This window comes from Papio anubis, chromosome 4 (genome assembly GCF_008728515.1).
Source record: "Papio anubis isolate 15944 chromosome 4, Panubis1.0, whole genome shotgun sequence".
In the NCBI taxonomy this organism is placed as follows: domain Eukaryota; kingdom Metazoa; phylum Chordata; class Mammalia; order Primates; family Cercopithecidae; genus Papio; species Papio anubis.
In genome coordinates, this window is record NC_044979.1 from 9,626,723 (window position 1) to 9,653,092 (window position 26,370).

The window sequence follows — 26,370 nt, forward strand, 5'->3', positions numbered from 1 at the left end:
TTTTTGAGACGGAGTCTTGCTCTGTTGCCCAGGCTGGAGTGCAGTGGCCGGATCTCAGCTCACTGCAAGCTCCGCCTCCCAGGTTTACGCCATTCTCCTGCCTCAGCCTCCCGAGTAGCTGGGACTACAGGCGCCCGCCCCCTCGCCTGGCTAATACTTTGTATTTTTTAGTAGAGACGGGGTTTCACCGTGTTAGCCAGGATGGTCTCGATCTCCTGACCTCGTGATCCGCCCTTCTCGGCCTCCCAAAGTGCTGGAATTACAGGCTTGAGCCACCGCGCCCGGCCTATGTTATATTCTTAAAAACAAATATAAAGGCTATGGACCAGTGATCTGAATGTGTTAAGAACCAGAGACTGATTAATCTAATTCTGTGCAACTGAGTTTCTCAGAGACCTCCCCAATAAACATACTCAGCAAAGTGTCCCACACATACAAGTACCAGACACCAGATACCTGGCCTTTTCCTTCCTCTCACACCATGGCTCTCCATCCTCAAGTCTGGCCTCTGTCTGATACAATGAAGTGGAGCCCAGGGGAGGCAGCACCGTCTTCAAATTAGGGGCTAACATCCTCACCTCCCTGCAATGCCCTGCCACAAATGTGCCACCCAGGAATGGATCCAAAACCACTGCAAAGCTATTTATACTAGGAGATGACCCCTCTACCTTTAAAGACCTATGAAAATCTCAACAGTTCTTATTCAGGCCAGCAATGGCCTAGGTCAAGCCTGAGCCTGAAGCCCCTAACCAAAAGTCCTCACAATGCAGATCCCCTCAGCAGCAGCCAGAAGGACTTGTCAGGGAATTTTGGAAAGAGTGGGCAGGCATCAGAATCCTCCAGACTGGAATCAGAGCTCAAGTCTAGAGTCCACCTCACAGTCAGGAGCCAGACTCTGGCTCCACCAGACTGCAGCGGACATCCCTCCCCAGGCCATGGCATTGGTCTCAGCTTGGCGGGAGGGGTGGATCTTTGAGATGGTCGACTGCGGGGTGGGGCGGGGTGGGGGCAAGTGCCAAAAGGCGGGTCCTGAAAGAGGAACCTTGGAGGGTCTGGAATGAAGATGTCCACAGTCCACCGCGCCCTCAGAGCCAGGTCCAGTGGATATCAGGGCAGGAGGGACCTCCAAATCTTGTGTTTAGGGCCATTCGCCTTATTCCACAGGCAAGGAAATGAAGAGCGAGAAGGGAGTTTATCGTGTGGCCTTAGGAGTCCTTGTACTCCTCCTGCCACCCGGGCTAAGCCCTCCCCAGTTCCAGGAGGTGGCGGGGGATGGTGGGGGGTGGGACATCCTCCTGGCGAATTCAGGACTCGGCTCCACGTCCCCACGCCTCCATGAGAGTCGCCCCTACCGAAGGCGCAGCCGCCTCGGCCATGGCCCTGTGCTGGCCTGCCTGGGCAGGGAGTCGCTGCTGCCCTTGCGCGCGGCCCCACACAAGCCCGGCTGCACAGTTCTCTCCGCAGACGGCATCAGCCCCGCTTTCCCCGCACGGACCGAGCTCGCGGGGCCGCCGGGACTCGGGACACACGGAGAACGCGTCCGGGAAGAAGCTGTGCCCCAGGCCCAGCGAATTGCGGCCGGGTGGGCCCCGCGTGGGCCCCGCCCCGCATCCCGAAGCCAGATCCCCGTTGGCCGGTGCTGGAGGCTCCGCCCCCGCTTCGCGGGCGCCTGCGACCCAGTGCCGGCTTTTCATTGGCCATCCCGGGAGGCCCCGCCCCCACAGCGTGCTCGGAGGTGTTGTGCGAGCCCCACAGGTGCGCGCGCCCGCCGACAGGTGTGAGCGCCCGCCCCAGGCTGGTGCCCAACAGCCCGCAAGTGACGCCAGCTGCCACTGCCCCGCACGGTCACTCACCTCCCAGAGAGCAGAAACCAGATCACGCGCACGCACTCGTTCATGTCAACAAGTTTATTGCGCACCAGTTAGGGAAAGGGACTACCACCTTCACAGTTTTCTTGGGCTTATTAACGTCGTGGCCCACCCGTTTATTTCACAAATGAGGAAGACGAGGACTCTGCTGGGGGAGTTTGGGGCCCAACCAGGGCTCCCACCGAGTCTGGGGAACCCTCAGCTCCTGCACCACAAAGCTTCGGTTGACTCGTTTCAATGTAAAGAACGTTACTTAAACACGTCCGAGTGCTAGGCAAATTCACAAGACCTAGCTCAAAGTTGCACACATTGCTATGAAAAAAAGAAAAAAGGAGAATCAGCACCTTGTGACACTTACGCAGGGGCATTTGGCATTAGAAAAACAAGCCCAGAAACTCGGCGAAATTCTTAGCCTGAGGTATCCCCAGAACATCTGAGACTAGCTCCTGCAGCTGAGGGTTAAACTCGCGCACCTGCACTTGCACACATCCTGTCTGAGCTCTTGCTGACAGCCTGTCTCTGATTTGTGAAGCTCCTGGCAAGGGTTGGGGGACCCCAAAGCAAACAAGCAGGATCCACAGCACAGAAGGGCGGTGCCTCTTCCCAAACCCAAGGGAGCCTGGCCAAACTGTCACTGACTTGTATATTCACCCTCCTCCCAGAGATGACAGCAACGCTACCACTGGCCCCCAACTCTGCTCAAGACGTTGGAAGAAGTGGGAGGGTCAGAAGGGCAAGGAAATGGCACATCCAGGAACCAAGGCCCCCAGAAGCAGCCCTGAAGGGTGGCCACTTCTCAGTGCCAGACAAGGCGGTAAAAAACAAGGTTAGCCGGGGTCCCATCACTCCAGCTTCAGAGTCACCCACACCAAGGCTGCTCTACAGGCAGCACCCGCAGTGGTGTGATGGGACACCAGAAGCCAGCTGACCTCCAGACTTCTCCATGAGGCCTGATATTATTGCCTGAACTTCTACAGTCTGAATCTCATGTTTTGGTAGGAATTTGTTCACCGAAACACAAAGGACCCCTGGGGAACAAAGCCCCGTGGGCGAGTCTTTCACTGAACCCAGTGGAACTGCCACTACTCACTCCAGAAGATAAAGGTCCTTCCTGAGGGATTCTGACAGGGGAAAAAAAGGCTGGAATGAGTAGAAAGGAGGCCCTGAACTTGAAAGGAAGCACAAAGCTAGGCTTCATATTTGTCCCAGTGCCTCTTAATTTGATCCTGACAACTCTGAGGTAGGACACACTGGGGCCATGACCCCCTTTGACAGAAGAGGAACATGAGACTAGCCATGACTGAAGGATTCACCCAGATCTCCTAGCCCAACTCTGCCCCAGAGCCCAAAGCGCCCAAGGGAGAACTCCTTTGAGAGACTGCCTCCCCTTTAATGTGAAAAGCAGTCCTGGAGGCCCAGGGTAGAGGTGGCCGGCCCTCAGCCAGACCAAGGGCCTCCTCTAGGGGAGGGGCTTCCTGGGCTCTCTCCGCACTGCCCCTCAGGATGCTGTCTGGGGTCCAGTCAATGGATCTTACACACCCACGAACACTGAGCTCTTGGGGAGAAGTGTCTCCCACTGCAGGCTTCAGTTTCCCCTCCCAGCTGACAAACAAAAGTAAATAATGGACGTGCCTATCCTGTGGGGTAAGGACTAGGAATACTGGGAGTCACTCTGGGCCAAGAAACACACACCTAGGGAGACACTGTGCTTCCGAGACAGCAGCCAAGACATCCCTGTCAAAACCACAGGCTGGGCAGGAGCAGTGGCTCGCGCCTGTAATCCCAGCACTTCAGGAGGCTGAGGCAGGCGAGTCACCTGAGGTCAGGAGTTCGAGACCAGTCTGGATAACATGATGAAACCCTGTCTCTACTAAAAATACAAAAATTAGCCAGGAGTGGTGGCTCACCTCTGTAATCCCAGCTACTCAGAAGGCTGAAACAGGAGAATCACTTGAACCCGAGAGGCAGAGGTTGCAGTGAGCAACCTCTGGAGATTGCACCACTGCACTCCAGCTTGGGCAACAAGAGCGAAATTCCATCTTAAAAAAATAAAAGACCCACAGGCTGGTGGAGGTAGTTCCCCTTCCAGTTCTGCGAGCCCCACATGGAAAAGCCGGCTCTTTCCACTTTGCAAAAGGCGAAGTTCCATTAGCAACTACACACATTTACAAAAGCACTTGAGTCTCTATAACAAGGGAAAAAAAGTTTCAAAATAGCAAAGTAGAAAACTTTCCAGGACCCTTTCTTCAGGCCAACCATCCACTCCCCTGTCTCATGGTGACAGCAGGCCGGAGACCTCTGCACAAAACAAAAATCCCAGGTCCCCGATGTCTCAATCGCCCCCATACTGGAAGGGCCATGATCTCTGGTCCTCTTGGCTGTGGTACCTACCAGAGGCCCCATCAAAAATAAGGCATCCCTTAAGCCTTAAGGAATCTTTTACAAGTCAGGAATGCAGAAAAGGCAGCAAAGAGTGCAAACAGGAAACAGAAGGCACCCGGTCACACACACTGCCACCAGAAGGGCGGCGGGCTTCCCATTTGAATGGGTAAAAACAACAAACCTCTCTCCATCCCAGAAAGAGGAGGAACCCGCGTCAGGCACTGGGGAGAGGCCCTGCGAGGAGTCCCCTGTGGCCTACTGCCTGGTCAGCCCTCTTCCGTGCGGCTGGGCCAGGGCAGCGGGGGGCTCCCGTGGCGGGCAGGGGCGGCAGGCAAGTGTGGGCCCGCCTGGCCTCGGGCGTGGGTCTGCATGTGCACAGCCAGGTGGTGGTTCCGGTTGAAGGTCCGGCCACACTGGGGGCACTGGTAAGGCCGCTCACCAGTGTGGATGCGCTGGTGCCGGAAGAGGTCCGAGGGCCGGCGGAAGGCCTTGCCGCAGTAGGGGCAGGCGGGCCAGCCCTGGCCATTGCCGGTGTGCAGGCGCTGGTGCAGCAGCAGGCTCTTGCGCTGCTGGAAGAAGCGCAGGCACTCGCTGCAGTGGTACATCTTGCTGGCCGCAGGCCGCCGCCCCACCAACGCACGGCCGCCCGCCACAGAGCGGCGGCCCTCAGGCTCCTCGGGGAGCCAGCGGATGACAGGGCCAGGCACCACCACCTCCCCCGGCTCCAGCGTGGTCTGGCTGTCCCCGGGGGCCTCCCGCCGCCCCTCCTCCACGTGGGTCCGCTGATGAATCGTCAGGTTGATCTTCAGGCGGAAGCTCTGCCCACAGTCGGGGCAGGTGAATGCCCGCTGCCGCCGGCGGGAAAGGACTCGGGGCGTCTCCCCGCCGACCCCCGGTGGCCGTGGCTCCCCTGCCCGCACCCTGGGCACGCCCTGGGCCTGATGACGGCTGGGGCCCCCAGGCCTGTTCCTGGGCCCTCGGGGGATTCTGCATTCGGTCTGGCCTCGGGACACCCCCAGAAAAAGCCGCTCAGGCCTCATCTCGTCTTCAGACTGTGCCTCTGTCTTGATGACCACACCACCACCTGGCAAAAGGAGTCTACGTTGGTTTCCAAGTGGACCTCACCACCCTGTCCCCCAGGTCACTCGGCCCAGTCCTGGCTTCCAGCCTCAGCCAAGCCCTCTCTCCCCACAGTGCTCACAGCACATTGCAGGGGTCCTGCTCACTGAGCCCCGCCACACAGGCACTGCCTCGCACGGTCACTCAGTCCTGATTGTTGTCATCAGCCTCATTCCTGGAGGCCAAGCTAAGGACATCAGGGGAGGGGAGATCAAGCTGCAAGGCCAGGAGCCAGGGAGCCCGGAGGTCAGGGGTCAGCTGGAGTGGGACACAGAAGCAGAGACCCTGGGCACAGCAGAGAGGGTGGCAGGACCCCACCCCCAAGAGTTCTGGTGACACTAGTTACCATCTGTGAAAGACAATGAGCCCCAGGGGCCCTCGCTGCCCCCAGACCACCCTAAGAGGCCTCTGCGGACTAGGGGTGGTGAGTGCTGCACCCATGCTCAGCTGCTCATCCACATGACAAATCCGCACAGAGCGTCCATGACCTGCCTGCCACTACACTCACTGGTGACAGAGGGCGCTAGGACCTGAGATTCTTGCCTGGGTCTGTGTGAGTCTCACTCAACTCCCAGGTTGGGTGGAGCCAAGGAACTGCTGGACAGCAGTGACAAGGACAACCAAGGCAGTGGCAGGTGGTCACAGCAATGTGCTGGAGACCTGAGACCCCAGGTCTCAGCACCCAGCTCTCAGGGGTCCCTAATGTGAGGGAGGAAGGGTCCTGGCACCATACCCTCTCAGGGAAGCAGAGTCTCTGGGCAGAGGAACACAGACTGTTGACATGGGGGCTGGGAGCCCAGCCACGCCAAGACCACATGAATAGCTTTTCCATCATCATCAGACCACATGCCTGGGATCTGATGCCTGGGTTTTCATGCAGTGCCTTTCCAGCCAGGCCAGACCAGACCACAATGGGGAAAGACCAGGAAGGACCCCAGACTGATCTGGGTCCCCACAGTCCCCAGGGAGATAGCAGCTGGAGAGGGAGGGACGGAACCCTCAGGAGGAAGCCCGTCACCACGTCCCACCACCCAACCCCACCCCACTCCCAAAAGGCCCCCACGCTCCTGTGGGGCTCTGCTGTGGCCACAGGTGCCTCCGCCCTTCTTCCCCTGGCCCCATGCCTGGCAGGATGTCCCTGGTGGAGGAAGTTGGAGACTCCCCATCTAGACTCTTCTTTCGACTTAATCAAGGATAAAATGCTGGTGCTGGCTGGGGGCCGTGTGAGACTCGGCAAGGGCCACTCCCAACACCGGCTGCAGGACACCCATGGCTTGCAGCGTGCATAGCCATCTCCCCAGCAGCCCTGGACATACGCAAGTCCCTGCCAGGGAGAGGAGGCCTAGGGCTTCTGTCCGGAGGGCTTCAGAGGTGAGACAAGAGCTACGAAGGCCACGTCCCCAACACCCCTGCAGGCCAGTGCTAATGTCCTGTCCCTCAGCATCTGTCACCCTGATGAGCCTCAAAAGAACAGAGGGTTGGGAGGCTCCGGGACACCGTTCCAGGTCTGCAATGGGGCAGGAACACTGCCCGCCTGCCTAAGAGGGTCCCATCTCTCCAACTCCATGAGCAGAGCCCAGACTTCCACACTGGCTGGAAAGAGAAACCCAGGGAATGGAGGAAGATCCAGTGGGGAAGATACCCAGAAATCACCACAGAGAAAGCAACCAGAGACTGAAAGTCGGGCCAGCGGCAGAACCAGATGGAGGAGCCAGCCCCGCAGAGGAACACTCGACAGAGAACAGAGCTCTGGACTGTTTGCCAAGTGTTCTGCTAAATGGCCTGATACATATTTTTGTGAAAGGACAGGCAGGGACTGCCTTTAAATAAAAGCAGACAAAGAGGTCTGGAAGCATGGCTAAAGCCAGAGTTCCCAGCAGGTCTTCAGAAAGAGGGCGTTTACCGAGAAACACCACGCTGGCGCCGCGCTAGGCACAGGACACACACTGCCCTGTGGATGGGACCCTCGTAAGAACCCTGGGGAGGCACAACACACCCATCTACCCCTCCCCTCACTCTGCTGGACCCGTGTGCCCAGGCCCCCAACACGTGGAGGAACCCACCCATCTATACACTGTTTTCTCATGCTGAAAATGCCAAAACCTACCTTCTTTCAGGCCTGTCTCAGGGGCCCCTTTCCCAGAAAGCCTGTCCAACCCAGCCCAACCAGTCTCCCAGCCATCTCTCCCAGCCCCACGCTTCCAGTGCTTTTCCTCAGCACCGTCGCTTGGTAACCGCGTGCTGCCTCGGGACACTGTTCATCCTGCCGCCTCGCTGTTCTCACTCACCTGCTCCTGGCCCGACTGGGGCCACTCTCACCTCTGAGTCCTGCTGCTGCTTGGGGGCCTGCCCTTCTTTCAGCTCCTCCTGGGCAGGGCTGAGTGGGCTGGTGAGGTGCTCTGGATATGGAGGGAGGCCTGGAGAATGCAAATCAGTGACACTGAGCACAACACAGAGGTCTCCTGCCCAGATGACCAGGGACCCTCTGGGGAAAGGCAGAGTCACTGGGATCCTGGGGCCTCAGCTGCAGCACAGGGCATGACAGTGAGGTGGACGCCACCGAATACCTGGCAGCTAGATTCCAGTCTAAAGCCTCTTGTCCCAGAGAAGGAAACTGCAGCACAGGAATTCAGCAGACAGGAATTCATGGTAATGATCACCAGGCAGGTCATGACAGACTCTGGCATTTTAAGGCAGGAAAGAGAAACACCATGCCTGTCCCAGCAGCCAATGGGGTGGCCACCACCTCCCGCGCTCGGGCCTCCTCCTCCTCCTCCAAGCTGCTCTTATGACATAAGGGACCCAAGGCAGGGCAGAAACACAACTGAAGACATGGCATTAGGAGCATCAAGGTTTCCCCCTCAGAAGTTTTCTTTCAAAATAACTCCATCCCTACACCTACTTCTTAGAACTGAGTCCATTCATGTTTAATCAGCGCCCGCCTCCCAGAGTGATCGTAACCAACCCAGCTGTCAGCAAGACTTTCAAACGGTAAAGCCTCAAAATGAGCATGTGTCCTCTCACACAAGAAATGAAACTCTGATTTTTTTTTTCTTTTTTGAGGCGGAGTCTCACTCTGTCACCCAGGCTGGAGTGCAGTGGCGTGATCTCGGCTCACTGCAAGCTCCGCCTCCTGGGTTCAAGCAATTCTCTGCCTCAGCCTCCCGAGTAGCAGGGATTACAGACGCCCACCACCATGCCTGGCTAATTTTTGTATTTTTTTAGTAGAGACGGGGTTCCACCATCTTGGCCAGGCTGGTCTTGAACTCCTGACCTCGTGATCCACCCTCTCGGCCTCCCAAAGTGCTGGGATTACAGGAGTGAGCTACTGCGCCCAGCTGAAGCTCTGATTTTTTAAGCAAAAAAAGATGATGAGAAAAAAACTATGATGAGCAAAAGGCTGACAGTAAGAGCTGACAGAATGCTACCATCAGAGATGAAATCAGCAAATGGCTCACATCGTTTGTCCACTTGATGCTAAGAGGAATTTGAAATTGGATGGGCATCAGATCAGAAGGGAACAGACAACAAACCCAGAATTATGGGAAAAGTAGGAAAACCTCCAAACCTGAGTTTGAATTTACCACGTTGGATCTTCCTAAACTTAAAACTCCAGAGGACAATGCCTTGTCAAGAGATAAAAGAACAACCAAAAGTGTGGTGGTGCATGACTGTAGTCCCTGCTAGTTGGGAGGCTGAGGCAGGAGGATGGCTTGAGTCCACGAGTATGAGGCTGCAGTGAGCCATGACTATGCCACTTGCATTCCAACCTGGGCTACGGGGCCAGACCCAGTCTCAAATAAATAAATAAATAAATAAATAAATAAATAAATTTTAAAAAAGTAACCCAAGTGGGGTCCTGTCCACTCTACCTCAACTGAGGTTCTCTTCTAAGAGAAGAGGTAAAACCAGCCAGAAGGTTATCAAAGGGTGAAATACTGGTGAAAAATAATAATCCAGTGGAGTCTGTGCCTGCTAACACTGCTACCAATTCCCCTTTATGTATGGGAGAGTTATAAACCAACGGGTTTTACTGCCCCTAAAAATGTTATTTTCATGACAAGCCTAAAGACGGTTGCTTCATCAGCAGATCCTGAAAATTTCAGTGGATCATCCTCTGAAGTTTGATCTTTGGATCCTTTCTACAACAAAGAGAAATACATCATCCATCCTACTAAACAGCCCCAAGCATCACAAGGTGGTGACTGAGCAAGATGAAGCCTCAAAAAAGAATGAGAAACAGAACGGTCTAAGTGAAAATAATGAATCCTGACTGTTCATGAGCCACTAATAATTGAAAATAAGGCTGGGCACAGTGGCTCACGCCTGTAATCCCAACACTCTGGGAGGCCAAGGTGGAAGAATTACTTGAGCTCAGGAGCTTGAGACCAGTATAGGCAACATGGTGAAACCCTGCCTCTACAAAAAAATACAAAAATTAGCTGGGTGTGGTGGCATGTGCCTGTAGTTCCAGCTACTCAGGGGGCTGAGGTGGGAGGATCACTTGAGCCCAGGAAGTTGAGTCTGCAGTAAGCTATGACTGCACCACTCCAGACTGAGCGACAGAGCAAGACTGTGCCAAAAAAAAAAAAAAAAGTTAAGAATAATTTTTAAATATTGGAAAGAAGAGCCAGATTCTGCTGCAGTTGGATTTGGGGGACAGCACTGGCAAAGGAGCAGCACCCCCAGGATCGAGCAGCCTACAAGCCAGCGGTGCTCCTAGTTGGGGCAGTCGCAGGCCTCTCCAAAAATGCCACTTCCATCAGTTCCATCAGTTCCATCAGGTGAAGACCCACACAGCCCCTTGGCCTCCAGTGCCCCCAGATGAATAAAGGGAAGCACAGGTCAAGAAGGCAACCTCATTGGAGATGATTTTGAATGGCAGGACAGGGCCAGGCGCGGTGGCTCACGCCTGCAATCCCAGCACTTTGAGAGGCCAAGGCTGATGGATCACGAGGTCAGGAGATCGAGACCATCCTGGCTAACACAGTCAAACCCTGTCTCTACTAAAAATACAAACAATTGGCCGGGCAGTGTTGTGGTGGGCGCCTGTAGTCTCAGCTACTAGAGAGGCTGAGGCAGGGAGAATGGCATGAACCCGGGAGATGGAGCTTGCAGTGAGCTGAGATAGCGCCACTGCACTTCAGCCTGGGTGACAAAGCAAGACTCTGTCTCAAAAAAAAAAAAGAAAGAAAGAACAGCAGGAGAGACAGCAGCACTGTCTCCCAGAAAATGCCATGAGCTCAGCTGTTACAAGTGACGACACACAAGAGTATGCCACTCAGAATAAAAAATAAATAAATAATAAATTTTACAGTTTATCTGTAAAATGGGAATTTAAAAAAAAAAAAGAGTAGACCGTGGTGGTGGCAACCAGTGCCCCAAGTAGGCAAGTATCAGCTACAGAGGGATGAAAGAACTGGACTCCCAGAAACAGGCCGGGCACGGTGGCTCATGCCTGTAATCCCAGCACTTTGGGAGGCTGAGGTGGGTGGATCACTTGAGGTCAGGAATTCAAGACCAGCCTGACCAACATGGCAAAACCCCGTCTCTACTAAAAATACAAAAAAAATTAGCCAGGCATGGTGGCACGCACCTGTAATCCCAGCTACTTGGGAGGCTGAGGCAGAAGAATCACTTGAACCCGGGAGGTGGAGGTTGCAGTGAGCCAAGATCGAGCCATTGCACTCCAGCCTGGGCAACAAGAGAGAAACTCTGACTCCAGGAAAAAAAAAACAAAACAAAACAAAACTGGACTCACAGAAACAATACATGCCAAAGTTCCCAGGTTTCAGCTTGATAATCTGCAAATCTTTTATTTCTTTTTAAAGTGGACATATTCTGAATACAGGTTTCATTATGGAGGCTAAGAGAACAAATGTTTAGTTTCATATTTTCTCTGTAAGTAAAAGAGCTGATATATTTTGAATATAGAGTGATTTTAAAAAGGGGTGGGGGAAGCTGGGGACAGTGACTCAAGCCTGTAATCCCAGCACTTTGGGAGGCCAAGGCAGGCGGGTCACCTGGGGTCAGGAGTTCAAGACTAGCCTGGTCAACATGATGAAACCCCATCTCTACTAAAAATACAAAAATTAACTGGGCATGGTGGTGCATGCCTGTAATCCCAACTACTCAGGAGACTGAGACAGTAGAATCGCTTGAACCTGTGAGGTGGAGGTTGCAGTGAGCTGAGATTGTGCCACTACACTCCAGCCTAGGCAACAGAGTGAGACTCAGTCACACACACACATACACACATCTCACTCTTTAGGGACTCCTGGCTCAGAACACTACAATGGGGGCTCCCAAACCCAAATCCTGTACTAGGCTAGTATAGCAGCATCCCCTGGGGAGCACCCCTGGGAGTCTCATCAGTAGGTTTGGGGTAGGCCTAGGAAATATGCATTTTTTAAAAGATTCCTAGAGCAAGAAACATAAATAATTCACAGAATAAGAAATTTAAATGGCCCTTAAACATATAAAAAAATAGGGCCAGGTGCAGTGGTTCATGCCTGTAATATTGCCACTTTGGGAGGCCAAGGCAGGAGGATTGTTTGAGGTCAGGAGTTTGAGACCAGCCTGGGCAACAGAGTAAGACCCTGTCTCTACAAAAATTTTAAAACCTGCCAGGCATAGTGGCACATGCCTGTAGTCCTAGCTACTCAGAAGGCTGAGGTGGGAAGACACTTGAGCCTAGGAGTTCAAGGCAGCAGTGAGCCATGATTATATGACTGCACTCCAGACTGGATGACAGAGTAACATCTTGCCTCAAAAAAAAAAAAAAAAAAAAAAGGGAGGGGGGGAACAAGATGGTCGAAAACAACCCTCCAGTGATTATCTCCCCACAGAAACACCAAATTCACTACTATTCACACAAGAAAGCACCTTCAAAAAAACCAAAATCCAGGTAAACAGTCACGGTACCTAGCTGTAACATCATATGAAGGAAAGAAGCACTGAAGAGGGTGGGAAAAATAGTCTTGAATTGCTGATACCAACCCTCCTCCATACCCCGCAGCAGCCATGCAGCTCCAGAGAGAGAATGTGTGTGCTTGGGGGAAGGAGAGTGCAGTGATTGTAGGACTTTGCATCGGAACTCAGTGCTGCCCTGTCACAGCAGAAAGCAACACCAGGCAGAACCTAGCTGGCACCCACCCACAGAGGGAGCATTTAGAACAGCCCTAGCCACGACAGGCATGATGGCTCATGCCTATAATCCCAGCACTTTGGGAGGCTGAGGCAGATGGATCAACTTGAGGCCAGGAGTTTGAGACTGGCCTGGCCAACATGGCGAAACCTCATCTCTACTGAAAGTACAAAAATTAGCCGGGTGCGGTGGCAAGCACCTGTAATCCCAGTTACTAGGGAGACTGAGGCAGGAGAATCACTTGAGCCCACGAAGCGGAGTTTGCAGTGAGCCAAGATCACGCCACTATACTCCAGCCTGGGCAACAGAGCAAAACTCTGTAACCAAAAAAACAAAAAACAAAAAGTTTACTCAAACATGATAACAGAGAATTTTCCAAACCTAAAGATATATCAATATTCAAGTACAAGAAGGTTAGCAAACACCAAGCAGAGTTAACCAAGATAAGACTACCTCAAGGCATTTAGTAATCAGACTCCCAGAGGTCAAGGATATTAAAAAAGGATCCTAAAAGCAGCAAAAGACAAGACACAAATGACATACAATAGAGCTCCAATACGTCTGGCAGCAGACTTTGCAGTGGAAACCTGACAAGTTTTCAAGAGAGTGGCACAACATATTTAAAGTCCTGAAAGGCTAGGCGTAGTGGCACATGCCTGTAATCCTAGCACTTTGGAAGGCTGAGGTGGGCGGACTGCCAGAGCTCAGGAGTTTGAGACCAGCTTGGCCAATACGGTGAAACCCCGTCTCTACTAAAAATACAAAAAATTAGGCAGATGTGGTGGCACATGCCAGTAATCACAGCTACTTGGAAGGCTGAGGCACGAGAATCACTTGCACCTGGGAGGCAGAGGTTCAGTGAGCCAAGATTGTGCCACTTCACTCCAGTCTGGGCACCAGAGGGACTGTCTCCAAAAAACTAAAAATAAAAGTGCTGAAGGCAAAAAGCTTTTATCCTAGAATAATATATCCAGCAAAAATATCCTTCAAACATAAAGGAAAAATAAAGATTTTCTCAGACAAACAAAAGCTAAGAGATTTCATCAACACCAGTCCTGTCCTACAAGAAATGCTAAAGGGAGTACTTCAATCAAAAAGAAAAGGACATTAATAAAGAATAAAAAAAAAAAAATCTGAAGGTACAAAACTCACTGGTAATAGCAAGTACACAAACACAGAGTATGATAATACTGTAATTGTACTGTGTAAGCTACTCATATCTTGAGTAGAAAGTCTAAATATGAACCAATTTTTTTTTTGAGACAAAGTCTCGCTCTTGTTGCCCAAAGAAATGCCTAAAGACACATGTGCACTATGGGATAGAAAAACTACTGTATGCAAATGGAAACCAAAAAAGAGTAGGAGTAACTAGACTTATAGCAGACCAAACAGATTTTCAGACAAAACTATAAAAAGAGACAAAGAAGTTCATTATATAATGCTAAAGGGGTAAATTCGGCAAGAGGATATATTAATAGCATAATAAATATACATGCACCCAACTCTGGAGCGCCTAGATGTATAAAGCAAATACTGTTAGAGCTAAAGAGAGAAACAGACCCCAATACAGTAATAACTGGCATCTCTGACACCGCACTTTCAGCACTGGACAGAGCATTCAGAAAGAAAACCAACAGAGAAACACTGGACTTAATCTGCACTATAGACTAAAGATATTCACAGAACATTTCATCCAACGGCTGCAGAATACACTTTTTTCTTCTCAGCACATGGATCATTCTCATGGATAGACCATATGTTAGGCCACAAAACAAGTTCTTAAAAATTCAAAAAATTGAAATCATACCAGGTATCTTCTCTGACTACAATGGAATAAAGCTAGAAATCAATAACAAGTGGAACTTTGGAAACTATATAAACACATGGAAATTAAATAATATGTTCTTGAATGGCCAATGGGTCAACAAAGAAATTAAGGAGGATATTAAGAAATTTTTTGGCCGGGCGCGGTGGCTCAAGCCTGTAATCCCAGCACTTTGGGAGGCCGAGACGGGCGGATCACGAGGTCAGGAGATCGAGACCATCCTGGCTGACACGGTGAAACCCCGTCTCTACTAAAAAATACAAAAAAACTAGCCGGGCGAGGTGGTGGGCGCCTGTAGTCCCAGCTACTCGGGAGGCTGAGGCAGGAGAATGGCATGAACCCGGGAGGCGGAGCTTGCAGTGAGCCAAGATCACGCCACTGCACTCCAGCCTGGGCGGCAGAGCGAGACTCTGTCTCAAAAAAAAAAAAAAAAAAAAGAAATTTTTTGAGGCCAGCTGTAATCCCAGCACTTTGGGAGGGCAAGGTGGGGAAACCATTTGCATCCAGGAGTTTGAGACTACCCTAGGCAACATAGCAAGAACCCATCTCTACAAAAAATCAAAAATTAGCCAGGTATGGTGGCACACATCTTTAGTCCCAGTTATTTGGGAGGCTAAGGTAGGAGGACTGCTTGAGCCTAGGAGGACCAGGCTGCAGTAAGCTGTGATCACACCACTGCACTCAGCCTGGGCAACAGAGCAAGACCCTGTCTGAAAACAAAAAAAAAAAAAGAAGAAGAAGAAAGAAAGAAATTTTTTGAAAGAAATGAAAATAAAACACGACATATCAAATTAACCTATGGTACTTGTGAGATACAGCAAAGCAATACTAAGATATAAGTTTACAGCAATAAGTGCCTCTATTAAAAAAGTAGACAAACTTCAAACAACATAATCATGCATGCTAGAAAACCAGAAAAGAGCAAACCAAACTCCAAATTAGTGTAAAAACAATAAAGATCAGAACATAAATAAATAAAATTGAAACAAAAAACAATACAAAAGATCAATGAAATGAAAAGTTGGTTTTCTGAAAAGATAAAATCGACAAATCTTTAGCCAGACTAAGATAAAGAGGATCCAAATAAATCAGAGATAAAAAAAGAGATATTACAACTAATACTGCAGAAAATCAAAGGATCATGAGACTATTATGAACAACTATATGCCAATAAATTGAAAAACCTAGAAGAAATGGATAAATTTCTAGACATATACAATCTACCAAGATTCAACCATGAAGAAATCCAAAACCTCAACAGACCAATAACAAGTAATGAGATCAAAGTTGCAATAAAAAGTCTCGCAGCAAAGAAAAGCCAGGGACGTAACGGTTTCACTGCTGAATTTTACCAAACATTTAAAGAGGAATTCACACCAATGCTATTCAAACTATTCTGAAAAATAAAGGAGGAGGGAATACCTCCAAACTCATTCTATGAGGCCAGTATTACCCTGACACCAAAACCAAACAAAGACACATCTAAAAAAGAAAGCTACAGGCCAATATCCTGATGAACACTGATGCAAAAATCCTCAACAAAATACTAGCACACCAAATTCAATGACACATTAAAAAGATCTTTCATCATGACCAAGTGGGATTTATCCCAGGCAGGGATGGAAGAATCATTCAACCTCTGCAAATCAATGAATGTGATACATCTTATCAACAGAACGAAGGACAAAAACCACAGGATTTCAATTGATGCTATAAAAGCATTTGATAAAATTCAACATACTTTCATGATTTTAAAAAATCCAAAAAATGGGTACAGAAGGAATATACTTCAACACCATAAAAGCCATATACAACAGATGCACAGCCAGTTTCCCCTGATAGTGAACAGGGGAAAAATTGAAAGCCTTTCCTCTAAGATCGGGAACAAGATAAGGATGAACAAGATAAGGATGCACTTTCACCACTGTTGTTCAACATAATCCTGGAAGTCCTAGCTAGAGCAGACAAGAGAAAGAAATAAAGAGCATCCACATTAGAAAGGAAGAAGTTAAATTATCCTTGTTTGCAGATTATATGATCTTATATTTAGAAAAACCTAAAGACTCCACCAAAAAACACCTATTAGAACTGATAAATTCAGCAAAGTTGCAGCATACAGAATCAACATACAAAATCAGTAGCCTTTTTATATGCCAACAGTGAACAATCTGAAAAAGAAATCAAGAAAATAATCCCGTTTACAATAGCTATACATAAAATAAAATACCTAGGAAAAAACTTAACAAAAGAAGCAAAAGATATCTAGAACGAAAATTATGAAACATTAATGCAAAAAATTGAAGAGGACACCAAACAATGGAAAGATATTCCATGTTCAGAATTAGTTATAATGCCCACACTACACAAAGCAATCTACAGACTCAATGCAATTCCTATCAAAATATCAAGGACATTCTTCACAGAAATAGAAAAAACAATCCTAAAGTATATACAGAACCATGAAAAACCTGAAATAGCCAAAGCCATCCTAAGCAAAAAGAACAAAACTAGAGGAATCTATTACCTGACTTCAAATTAAACTACAGATCTATAGTAACCAAAACAGCATGGTAATGGCATAAAAACAGACAAATAGACCAAAAGAACAGAATAGGAACCCAAAAATAAACCCATACATCTACAGCAAACTCATTTTTACCAGAGGAATCTATTACCTGACTTCAAATTAAACTACAGATCTAGAGTAACCAAAACAGCATGGTAATGGCATAAAAACAGACAAACAGACCAAAAGAACAGAATAGGGAACCCAGAAATAAACCCACACATCTACAGCAAACTCATTTTTGATAAAGGTATCAAGAACATACATTAGGCCAGGTGTGGTGGCTCATGCCTGTAATCCCAACACTTTGGGAGGCCAAGGCTGGCGGATCACCTGAGGTCAGGAGTTCAAAACCAGCCTGACCAATATGGTGAAACCCCATCTCTACTAAAAATACAAAAATTAGCCGGGAGTGGTGGCAGGCGCCTGTAGTCCCAGCTACTCAGGAGGCTGAGACAGGAGAACTGCTTGAACCCGCGAGGCAGAGGTTGCAATGAGCCAAGATTGTGCCACCGCACTCCAGTCTGGGTGACAGAGTGAGACTCTGTCACAAAAAAGAAAAAAAAAGAACATATATTGGAATAAGGACAGTCATTTCCATAAATTGTGCCAGGAAAACTGAATATCCATATGCAGAAAAATAAAACTAAACTCCTATCTCTCATCATATAAAAAAATCAAATCAAAATAGATTAAAAACTTAAATATAAGACCTCAAACTATCAAACTACTTCAAGAAAACACTGGGGAAACTCTCCAGGATATTGGTCTGGGCAAAGATTTGAGTAATACCCTAAAGCACAGACAACCAAAGCAAAAGATGAACAAATGGGATCACATCAAGTTAAAAACCTTCTGCACAGCAAAGGAATCAATCAACAAAGTGAAAAGACACCCCACAGAATGGGAAAAAATATTCGCAAATTATCCATCTGACAAGGGATTCATAACCAGAATATCTAAGGGGCTCAAACAAATCTATAGGAAAAAATCCAATTACCCAATTAAAAAACAATCTGATTAAAAATGGGCAAAAGATCTGAATAGACATTCCTCAAAAGATGGCATACAGGTTGGGCATGGTGGCTCATGCCTGTAATCTCAGTGCTTTGGGAGGCTGTGGCAGGAAGATTGCTCGAGTCCAGGAGTTCAAGACCAGCCTGGGCAACACAGCACAACTCCATCTCTACAAGAAATACAAAAATTAGCTGGGCGTGGTGACACATGCCTCTAGTCCCAGCTACTTGGGAGGATGAGGTGGGAGGATGGCTTGAACCCAGGAGATTGGGTTGCAATGAGCTCTGATTGTGCCACTGCACTCCTGTCATACCTGGGAAACAGAGTGAGACTCTGTCTCAAAAAAAAAAGAAAAAAAAAAATGTGGCTGGGCACGGGGGCTCATACCTGTAATCCCAGGACTTTGGGAGGCCAAGGCAGGCGGATCATGAGGTCAGGAGATGGAGACCATCCTGGCTAACATGGTGAAACCCCATCTCTACTAAAAATATAAAAAATTAGCCAGGCGTGGTAGAGGGTGCCTGTAGTCCCAGCTACTCGGGAGGCTGAGGCAGGAGAATGGCGTGAACCCGGGAGACGGAGTTTGCAGTGAGCCAAGATGCGCCACCGTACTCCAACCTGGGTGACAGAGTGAGAATCCGTCTCAAAAAAAAAAAAAAATGTACAAATGGCAAACAGGTATATGAAAAGGTGCTCAGCATAATCAATCATCAGAGAAATGCAAATCAAAACGACAATGACTTATCATCTCATCCCAGTTAAGACAGGCAATAACACACGCTGGCAAGGATGTGAAGAAAAGGGAACCCGCGAACACTGCTGGTAGGAATGTAAATTAGTGTAACCACTATGGAGAACAGTACAGAGGTGCCTCAAAAGAACTAAAAGCAGAACTACCACATGACCCAGCAACCCCACTGCTAAGTATATACCCAAAAGAAAAGAAATCAGTGTATCTATCTGCACTCCCATGTTCATTATTCACAATCGTCAAGATTTGGAAGCAACCTAAGTGTCCATCACCAGGCAAAGGGACAGAGAAAATGTGGTACATATATACAGCTATAAAAAAGGAGATCCTGTCATTTGCAACAACATGGGTGGAACTGGAGGACATTATGTTACGTGAAATAAGCCAGGCACAGAAAGACAAACTTTGTATGTTCTCATTCATTTTGGGAGCCAAAAAGTAAAACAGTTGAATTCATGGAGACAGAGAAGTTGAACGATGGTTACCTAAGGCTGGGAAGGGTTGGGGGGAAGGTGCGAGGGGGGAAGTAGAGATGGTTAACGGGTAACAAATACAGTTAAATAGAATGAATAAGATCTAGAATGTGATAGCATAACAGGGTGACTACAGTCAACAATAATTTAATTGTACATTTTATAATAACTAAAAGAGTATAATTGGAATGTTTATAACATAAAGAAATAAGAAATGCTTGAGGTAATGAATATCCCATTTACCCTGATGTCATTATTACACATTGTATGCCTGCATCAAAATATCTCATGTACCCCATAAATATGCACACCTACTATGTACCATAAAAATTAGAAATTAAAATAGAAAGAATTCTAAAGGAAAAAAAAAAAAAACTCATCAACACTCAGTAAGAGAGGCACCATTGGCCGGGCGCGGTGGCTCAAGCCTGTAATCCCAGCACTTTGGGAGGCCGAGACGGGCGGATCACGAGGTCAGGAGATCGAGACCATGCTGGCTAACACGGTGAAACCCCGTCTCTACTAAAAAATACAAAAAAATAGCCGGGCACGGTGGCGGGCGCCTGTAGTCCCAACTACTCGGGAGGCTGAGGCGGGAGAATGGCGTGAACCCAGGAGGCGGAGCTTGCAGTGAGCTGAGATCCGGCCACTGCACTCCAGCCTGGGCGACAGAGCAAGACTCCGTCTCAAAAAAAAAAAAAAAAAGAGAGGCACCATTAAAACTACACTGACATACTTCTTACCATTACACTGAAAAGAATCCTACAAGTTTGTCCACATCCTCTGTTGGCAAGAGAACCTTTTTCACAACACAGATGGGAATGCAAATGATTCCTCTGTCCAGGGGAATTTGGAGATAAATTCTCCCCAAATAACATATTTATTTACCTTTTGACCCAGCAATCCAACCTCCAGGATTACATCTCAAAGATACATTGGGGCCAGGCACAGTGGCTCATATGTAATCTCAACACTTTGGGAGGCTGAGGAAGGTGGATCACTTGAGGTCAGGAGTTAAGAGACCAGCCTGGCCAACATGATGAAACCCCGTCTCTGCTAATACAAAAATTAGCCAGGTGTGGTGGCGCACACCTGTGGTCCCAGTCAGTCCAGAGGCTGAGGCTCGAGAATCATTTGAACACAGGAGTCAGGGATTACAGTGAGACGAGATCGTGCCACTGCACTCCAGCCTGGGCAACACAGTGAGTGAGACTCCTTCTCACAAAAAATAAATTTTAAAAAAAGATACCTTGGCAAAAACATGAACTGATTTATGCACAAAGTACTCCCTACAGCATTATTTATATCAGCAAAATGCTGGAAATACCCTAAATGTCCAAGGTATAGACTGTTAAATAAACTATCACACCACACAACATTCCGAATCCACAGAACTGAGGAAGACCTGTACATCATTGTATGAGGTGGTCTCCACAACCTACTGCGTAAGACAGGGGTGGGAATACAAATATATCCGTGTTACTGATATTTCCAAGAGAAACATGGTAATATAAATAAGAAATGAATAAAAATGATTATCTATAGGGAGAGGGCACAAGGAGGGAAACGAGATTTCCTCGAATGTACCATGTTAAATCATTTTGACTTTGCAAACATAAAATATCTTACATATTCAAAAAATTAAGTTACATCAAAAACCAAAAAGAATAATCTATAAAAAAATCTAAAAATAAACAAATGAATGCAACTGTATACTAAGTTGGTGGCATAAGTACATACAGAAAATATTTCAAGTGACTTTAAAAGGCATTATTTTGCCCATAAGTCTTGCACAGAATGTATACAGAGGACAAAAAGAGCTGCAAAAAAATCTTGTATTTCAATGGAAGTCTAACTGTTAGTAGTATTATTGCTTCACTGTTTTGAAATTGTAAGATACATTATAGGATAACGAAGTGCTAGGATTGGATATAAGATCATTGAAGAAATTACGCAAATTTAGTTGAGAATTTAAGATTTCCACGTAAAAGGAAAGTGATAAACAACATAAAATCAAAGAACCAGGCCAGGCGCCATGGCTCACGCCTATAATCCCAGCACTTTGAAAGGCCGAGGCATGGTGGCATGTGCCTGTAGTCCCAGCTACTCGGGAAGCTGAGATGGGAGAATCACTTGAGCCCAGGAGGTCAAAGCTGCAGTGAGCTGAGATCATGACACTGTACTCCAGCCTAGGCAACAGAGTGAGATCCTGTCTCAAAATAAATAAATAAATAAATAAATAAGGGGGCACGGGGGGAATTTATCAACTGATAAAGGAATAAACAATATGTGGCATATCTTTACAATGGAGTGTCACTCAGCCACAAAAAGGAATGAAGTACTCATACATACTACAATCAATGTGGATGAACCTTCAAAACATTATGCTCAATGAAAGAAGGCAGGCACAAATGCCACATAATATATGATTCCATTTTTTTTTTTTTTGAGACAGAGTCTCGCTCTGTTGCCCAGGCTGGAGTGCAGTGGTGCAATCTTGGCTCACTGCAACCTCCGCCTCCCGGATTCAAGCAATTCTCCTGCCTCAGCCTCCTGAGTAGCTGGGATTACAGTTGCACACCACCACACCCAGCTAATTTTTTGTATTTTTAGTAGAAACGGGGTTTCATCATGTTGACCAGAATGGTCTTGATTTTCTGACCTCATGATCCACCCACCTCAGGCTCCCAAAGTGCTGGGATTACAGGCGTGCGCCACTGCGCCCGGCCGTATGATTCCATTATATGGAGTTTCCAGATGGATAAATGCATAGACACAGAAAGCAGATCAGAGGCTGCCTGGGGCAGGGGAACAGGTGGGCAGAGGAACAGGCAGTGACTACTAATGGGTATGGGGTTTCTTTTTGATGGAACAAGAAAGGTCTAAAATTGGATTGTGGTGATGGCTGCACAACTTTGTGAATATACTAAAAAACACTCAACTATAGGACGTCCTAGCCAGAGCAATAAGGCAAGAGAAACAAACGGCATCCAAATAGGAAAAGAAGTTAAACTATCTCTCTTTGCTAACAATGATTCTGTACCTAGAAAACCTTAAAAACTCTGCCAAAAGGCTACTGGAACTGATCAACAATTTTAGTAAGGTTTCAGGATACAAAATTAGTGTACAAAAATCAGTAGCATTCCTACACAAGAATAACATCAGCCTGAAAGTGTATAATCAAGAATACAGTTCCATTTACAATAGCTACCAAAAAAAAGAAAGAAATACCCAGGAATACAGCTAACCACAGAGGTGAAAGACTCCACAAGGAGAACTATGAAATACTGTTGAAAGAAATCAGAGATGACACAGATACATTTAAAAACATCCCATGCTCATGGATGGAAAGAATCAATGTTGTTAAAATGGCCATACTGCCCAAAGCAATTTACAGACTCAATGCTATTCTTTTCAAACTACTCGTATCATTCTTTACAAAATAAGAAAAAACAATTCTAAAATTCATATGAAACCAAAAAAGAGCCAGAATAGCCAAAGCAATCCTAAACAAAAAGAACAAAGTCAAAGGTGTCACACTACCCAACTTCAAACTATACTAGAAGGCTGTAGTAACCAAAACAGCATGGTACTGGTACAAAAACAGACACGTAGACCAATGGAACAGAATAGGAAACTCAGAAATAAAGTCACACACTTACAATAATCTGATCTTGGACAAGGCTGACCAAAAAAAAAAAGCAATGGTGAAAAGACTCCCTATTCAATAAATGTTGCTGGGGTAGTAACTAGCTAGACATGTGCAGAAGAATGAAGCTAGACCCCTACCTTTCACCATATACAAAAAGTAACTCAAGATGGATTAAATATTTAAATGTAAGACCTCAAATTATAAAAATTCTAGAATAAAACCTAGGAAATACCCTCCTCGATATTGCCCTTGGCAAAGAATTTTTGGCTAAGTCCTCAAAAGCAACTGCGACAAAAACAAAAATTGACAAGTGGGACCTAATTAAACTAAAGAGCTTCTACATAGCAAAAGAAATTACCAACAGAGTAAACTGAAACCTACAGAATGGGAGAAAAATATCTGCAAACTATGCGTCTGACAAAGGTCTAACATCCAGCATCTATAAGGAACTTAAACCAACAAGCAAAAAATGAGCAAAGGACATGAACAGACGTTTCTTAAAAAAAGACATGCAAGCGGCCAACAAACATGAAAAAATGCTTACCATCACTAATCATCAGAGAAATGCAAATCAAAACCATAATGAGTACCATCTCACACCAGTCAAAATGACCATTATTAAAAACTCAAAAACCATCAGATGCTGGCGAGGCTGCAGAGAAAAGGGAATGCCTATACACGGTTGATGGGAATGTAAGTTAGTCCAGCCACTGTGGAAAGCAGTTTGAAGATTTCTCAAGGGACTTAAAACAGAGCTACCATCTGACCCAGCAATCCTGTTACTGGGTATATACCCAAAGGAAAATAGATCATTATACCAAAAATATACATGCACACATATGTTCATCACAATGTTATTCACAGTAGCAAAGACATGGAATCAACCTGGGTGTCCATCAGTGGTGGGTTGAATAAAGAAAATGTGGTATATATACACCATGGAATACCACATAGCCATAAAAAAGAATGAAATCATGTGCTTCGCAGCAACATGAAGCTGAAGGCCATAATCCTAAGTGAACTAATGGAAGAACAGAAAACCAAATATTGCATGTTCTCACTTATAACTGGGACCTAAACAATGAGCATACATTGACATAAACCTGGGAAAAACACACACTGTGGACTACTAGAGGGGGAAGGGAAAGAGGGGAGCATGGATTGAAAAACTTGGGTACTATGCTCACTACCTGGGCACAATATACCCATGTAACAAACCCACACATGTACACCTATATCCAAAGTAAAAGTTGAAATTTTTTTAAGAAGTACTCAATTGCACACTTTAATAGGTAAATTATATAGTATATGAATTATATCTCAATAAAGCTGTTGAAAAAGACTAGGGGGTTTTCATAAGTCTGTTTTTATAGACTTCAGAGACACAAACCAAATGTAAAATGTGGACTTGGGTGTATTACAATTAGGATCCTAAGACCTATAGAAAACATTTTTGAGACAACTGGGGAAAACAAAACAAAGGCTAGGTATTAGATGGTATTAGATGATATTCTGATATTCTGTGGGTGTGACCATGGTATTGTGGTTACGTTCAGGAAAAGGGAAAAAACAGATGAAGCGAGTGTGGCAAACCCAGCGGAGTGTTGAGTCTGGGTGACGATCATTTGGAGATTCACTGTGCTATTCTACTTTATTAAAATGTAATTTTTAAAAAAGCCCCCCAGAGGACTGTGATGTGCAGTCCCCTTTGGAACCACTGTCCTATATACCAGCTACAAGGACAGGGCATGCCTGGCCCTCCTACCGAGGGCCATGTACACAAATGGAAGCCAGCACATGACAGGCCTTCCTGCCGCAGGCTGGGGCTGTGGGACTGCGACAGGGGCACAAGCAATAGCAGGGACATGGACACGCCTGAAGACACCAGGAGGCAGCAGTGCTGCTGGTGGAGGTATATATATATAGTGGGGACCAGCAGTGTTGCTGGTCCCCACTATATATATATATACACACACATACACATACACACACACATATATTTTGAGACAAAATCTCGCTCTGTCGCCCAGGGTGGAGTACAGTGGCGCAATCTCGGCTCACTGCAAGCTCCGCCTCCTGGGTTTACGCCATTCTCCTGCCTCAGCCTCCCGAGTAGCTGGGACTACAGGCGCCCGCCACCACGCCCAGCTAATTTTTTGTATTTTTAGTAGAGACAGGGTTTCACCATGTTAACCAGGATGGTCTCAATCTCCTGACCTCATGATCCACCCGCCTCAGCCTCCCAAAGTGCTGGGATTACAGGAGTGAGCCACCGTGCCCAGCCAGTCCCCACTATTACAAAGTGATCAGCATGTACATGCTTAATATTTGTCACTCGGTCATCACAGCCATGTAAGGTGAGTATGATGGCCCACATTGGACAGATACAGAAACCCTATGGCTCTAAGTCTGCCACCCACTCCTGTCCAGGGTGGCCTTGTACAGAGTGGTCCCACTTTGGGTTAATGGCCTATGCTCCCTTTCTGGCCTCCCTGATTGTCTGGGAAGCCCAAGACGGTGGGTGATGGTGCAGCTAGCCCCTGGCACTCCCCCCACGCCACCACATCTTGCTCTTTTACTTACCAGTGCCCAACATCCTTGGATGCCCCACCTCTACTTCATTCTGCTTCTCCTGGCCCCACCCATCAAGACAAGGTTCCTCTCCCCTCTCTATCCGGGTGAGGATGTCCGGTTTGGAGATGGCATAATCTGTGCACAGAACAAGAAATGGGGAAGAGCTGGACCCGAGATGCCCACAAAGATGCAGAGGTGCCCAAAGTACCAAAAGCCAAAGCAAAGAAACAGACTGTCCACAGACAACCTGTGGACAGAGGCCCAGATCCTCCCTCCGTGGCCTTACCCAGGGAGACCAGGGTCTCGTAGTTGCCCCTCATCACATGCTTGTAGAGCTCCTTCTGCCAGTCCTCCAGCTTGCCCCACTCCTGCTCAGAGAAATACACGGCCACATCATTGAAGGTCACGGGCACCTGGAACCACAAGTGTTGCACTCACTCACCCACACGCTCACAGGCTCGGCCCCTCGAGCTCTCCCACCCGCAGGGTGTCCCGCCGCTACCTTGGGGGACTCCCCCTTGCTGCCTGGGGGCAGCCGCAAGATCCAGAAGTTCCTGTTGCGCAGCAGGTTCTCCACATTCTCCAGCCGCCTCTGCAGCAGCCCGTACTCCTGCAGCAGGGTCCCCAGCACGGCCCACTTGCCCTCCAGCTGGTTCCCGAACTCCACAGCTGTCTTCTCACAATCGGCCAGCTTCTTCTCGGCTGTCCCCGTGCGCCCCTCCAGAGTCAGCAAGCGGGCCAGGCAGGAATCCACCTTCTTCTCCAAGGCCTGAATGGCAGCCACCACCGTCCACAGTGTGATTTCCGTGGAGTAGAGGTACGAATTCTTCTCAGCAGCTGGCTGGGGCAAGGGTGTGGAAGGACTCTGGTCCTCTGTGTGCTTGTCTGTCTTGGGGGCCTGCTCACAAGAAGAGAAAAGAGAGGTATTATGAGAATTATACAATCAAACTTCCCATCTCAAAAACACACCTCAGAAATGACACCTGCAATGGTAAA

The 26,370-nt window shown here is 47.6% G+C and overlaps 1 protein-coding gene across 1 annotated transcript in view; it reads right to left on the reverse strand.

Moving 5' to 3' along the window:
* Positions 1-1,889: 1,889 nt before the first annotated feature.
* Positions 1,890-26,370, reverse strand: part of LOC101015796 (protein ZNF783) — a 29,895-nt gene continuing 5,414 nt past the window's right edge. The window contains exons 2-6 of the mRNA XM_031665045.1: positions 25,877-26,272; positions 25,661-25,787; positions 25,384-25,509; positions 7,658-7,786; positions 1,890-5,334 (exon numbers count right to left, since the gene is read on the reverse strand). Coding sequence (XP_031520905.1) covers positions 4,517-5,334; positions 7,658-7,786; positions 25,384-25,509; positions 25,661-25,787; positions 25,877-26,272 — 1,596 coding nt within the window. The 3' untranslated portion in view covers positions 1,890-4,516. The remainder of the gene's footprint in view (positions 5,335-7,657; positions 7,787-25,383; positions 25,510-25,660; positions 25,788-25,876; positions 26,273-26,370) is intronic.